Source organism: Cyprinodon variegatus, unplaced genomic scaffold (genome assembly GCF_000732505.1).
Source record: "Cyprinodon variegatus isolate N-32 unplaced genomic scaffold, C_variegatus-1.0 Scaffold1873, whole genome shotgun sequence".
NCBI classification, from domain to species: domain Eukaryota; kingdom Metazoa; phylum Chordata; class Actinopteri; order Cyprinodontiformes; family Cyprinodontidae; genus Cyprinodon; species Cyprinodon variegatus.
This window is the reverse complement of record NW_015152326.1, coordinates 6181-7854: the sequence shown is the minus strand read 5'-3', so window position 1 is coordinate 7854 and position 1674 is coordinate 6181. Positions and strand designations below refer to the sequence as shown.

Genomic DNA, 1674 nt, shown 5'->3' with positions numbered 1-1674 from the left:
CCTTATCTTTGCTTTAAGTGCATGAATGACCTTGCCCCACCTCGCCTCTCTGAGCATCTTCACCCCTACTTGCCCCCTCGGTCCCTCAGGTCAGCAGAAGATCAGCTCCTGCAGGAACCGAGGTTTCAGAGGAAGCTCAGAGGGGCCGGAGCCTTCGCTATCGCTGCTCCTCGTTTAAGGAATAACCTCCCGCTGCTCATCAGGGAGGCTCCTTCACTGGCAATTTTAAAACTCTGACTCAAGACCTACTTTTGTTTATTTAGTTTAAACAAATTAAATTTCTATGCTGCATTTTATTGTATTATTATTTGTTTTTAGCTGTTAGTGTCATGATTGTGGTGCTTATGGCTGGCTTTATTACTAATTTCATTCAGCTGACTGGCTTTGCCCAGTTTCTCATTACTTCTCATTTTATCCACCTGTTCCTGCTTCTATTTAAACTCCTTGGTCCCAGCCATCAGTGCCAGATTATTCTTTGGTGTTGAGAGTTCTCTAGCGTTTCTATTGTGTTCTGCTAAATGTTTAAAGGTTTCCTTCTGATTTAAAGGCAAAGTGATGCAGTTCCTCCCAGCCTCTCAGACATTTAGGTTAAAAACTAAAAAAATAAACATTAATCTTTGGTATCACTGCAGACTTTACCCCAGGCTTCCAGATGAATCCTCATTTTCAATTCTGAATTCACATTTCAGAATATAGGCTTTCAGGTGTCCATGTTGGTTCTGGTTCTGATCCACTCTGACTGTGAGACTCACTCTTAGGTTGAAGGTATTTCTGGAAATATAGCAGATCAAACATGTTACTAAAGGACCTGAGTTTGTATGATTGGTTCCTTAAACATCTGGAGATGAACAACTTTTCAGTTCTACAAAAAAACCCTGACCACAGGATGAAGGTGAAGAAGCAGCCTGCAGTCGCCTGCAGTCGCCTGCAGTCGCCTGCAGTCGCCGGCAGTCGCCGGCAGTCGCCTGCAGTCGCCTGCAGTCGCCGGCAGTCGCCTGCAGAGTCGCCTGAGCACCGTACTTATGCTGGGTTAGAAATCCAGTCTAATGCTACGTTCGCACCTAACTCGCTTCCAGCAGCAGAAGCAGCTAGTTTACATGCAAAGTCAATGGTTGACACAGATCAAGGCGCAGCCTTGACTTTTAGAAATGTCAACAAGGGAATACAATTAAATTAAATATATATATAATGGAGCCCAGGCAGAAATTCAACTGCAGAAACTCATTGTTTTTTCCTACATCCACCTGCGACACAGCAGTCAGCTTTGAACCACGCCTCCACGAAAGCCAATCGGCATCCAAAGTTCATCTTAAGAGGCCTCTGATCTGCACCTGTCTGCTCCTGTGCGCAGGCGGCGGATGTAGTGTGACTTCATGCAGATGACCCCATTTGAACCCCCCTCCAGCCCCTCCTCCACCTTCGTAGCTAAAGCTTCGTTAGAGTTTCATTCCTCCTGGACTCTTACTGCGTTCCCTGTCTCATCTCAATCGGTCCGACAGAAGACCGCCATGCTGAGCCTGGTTCTGCCAGAGGTTTTTCCTCTCCACTGTCGCTTCATGCTTGCTCATCATGGCCAGGTTCTCTCATCCTGTGTTATTCAAGCTGGACTTCCATCTTCCAGGTCCCTGATTGAAGCTCTAGTATCAGCTCATGCAGTCCACTAGATCTCCCCAT

General features: G+C 46.3%; 1 protein-coding gene across 1 annotated transcript in view; it reads right to left on the bottom strand.

Moving 5' to 3' along the window:
* The window catches only part of LOC107104755, a gene marked incomplete at its 5' end in the record, with an annotated part of 13729 nt that overhangs the window by 10356 nt on the left and 1699 nt on the right, over positions 1 to 1674 (bottom strand). Inside the window, one exon of the mRNA XM_015404842.1 lies at positions 640 to 771. Within this exon, the coding sequence (XP_015260328.1) occupies positions 640 to 771 (132 nt within the window). The remainder of the gene's footprint in view (positions 1 to 639; positions 772 to 1674) is intronic.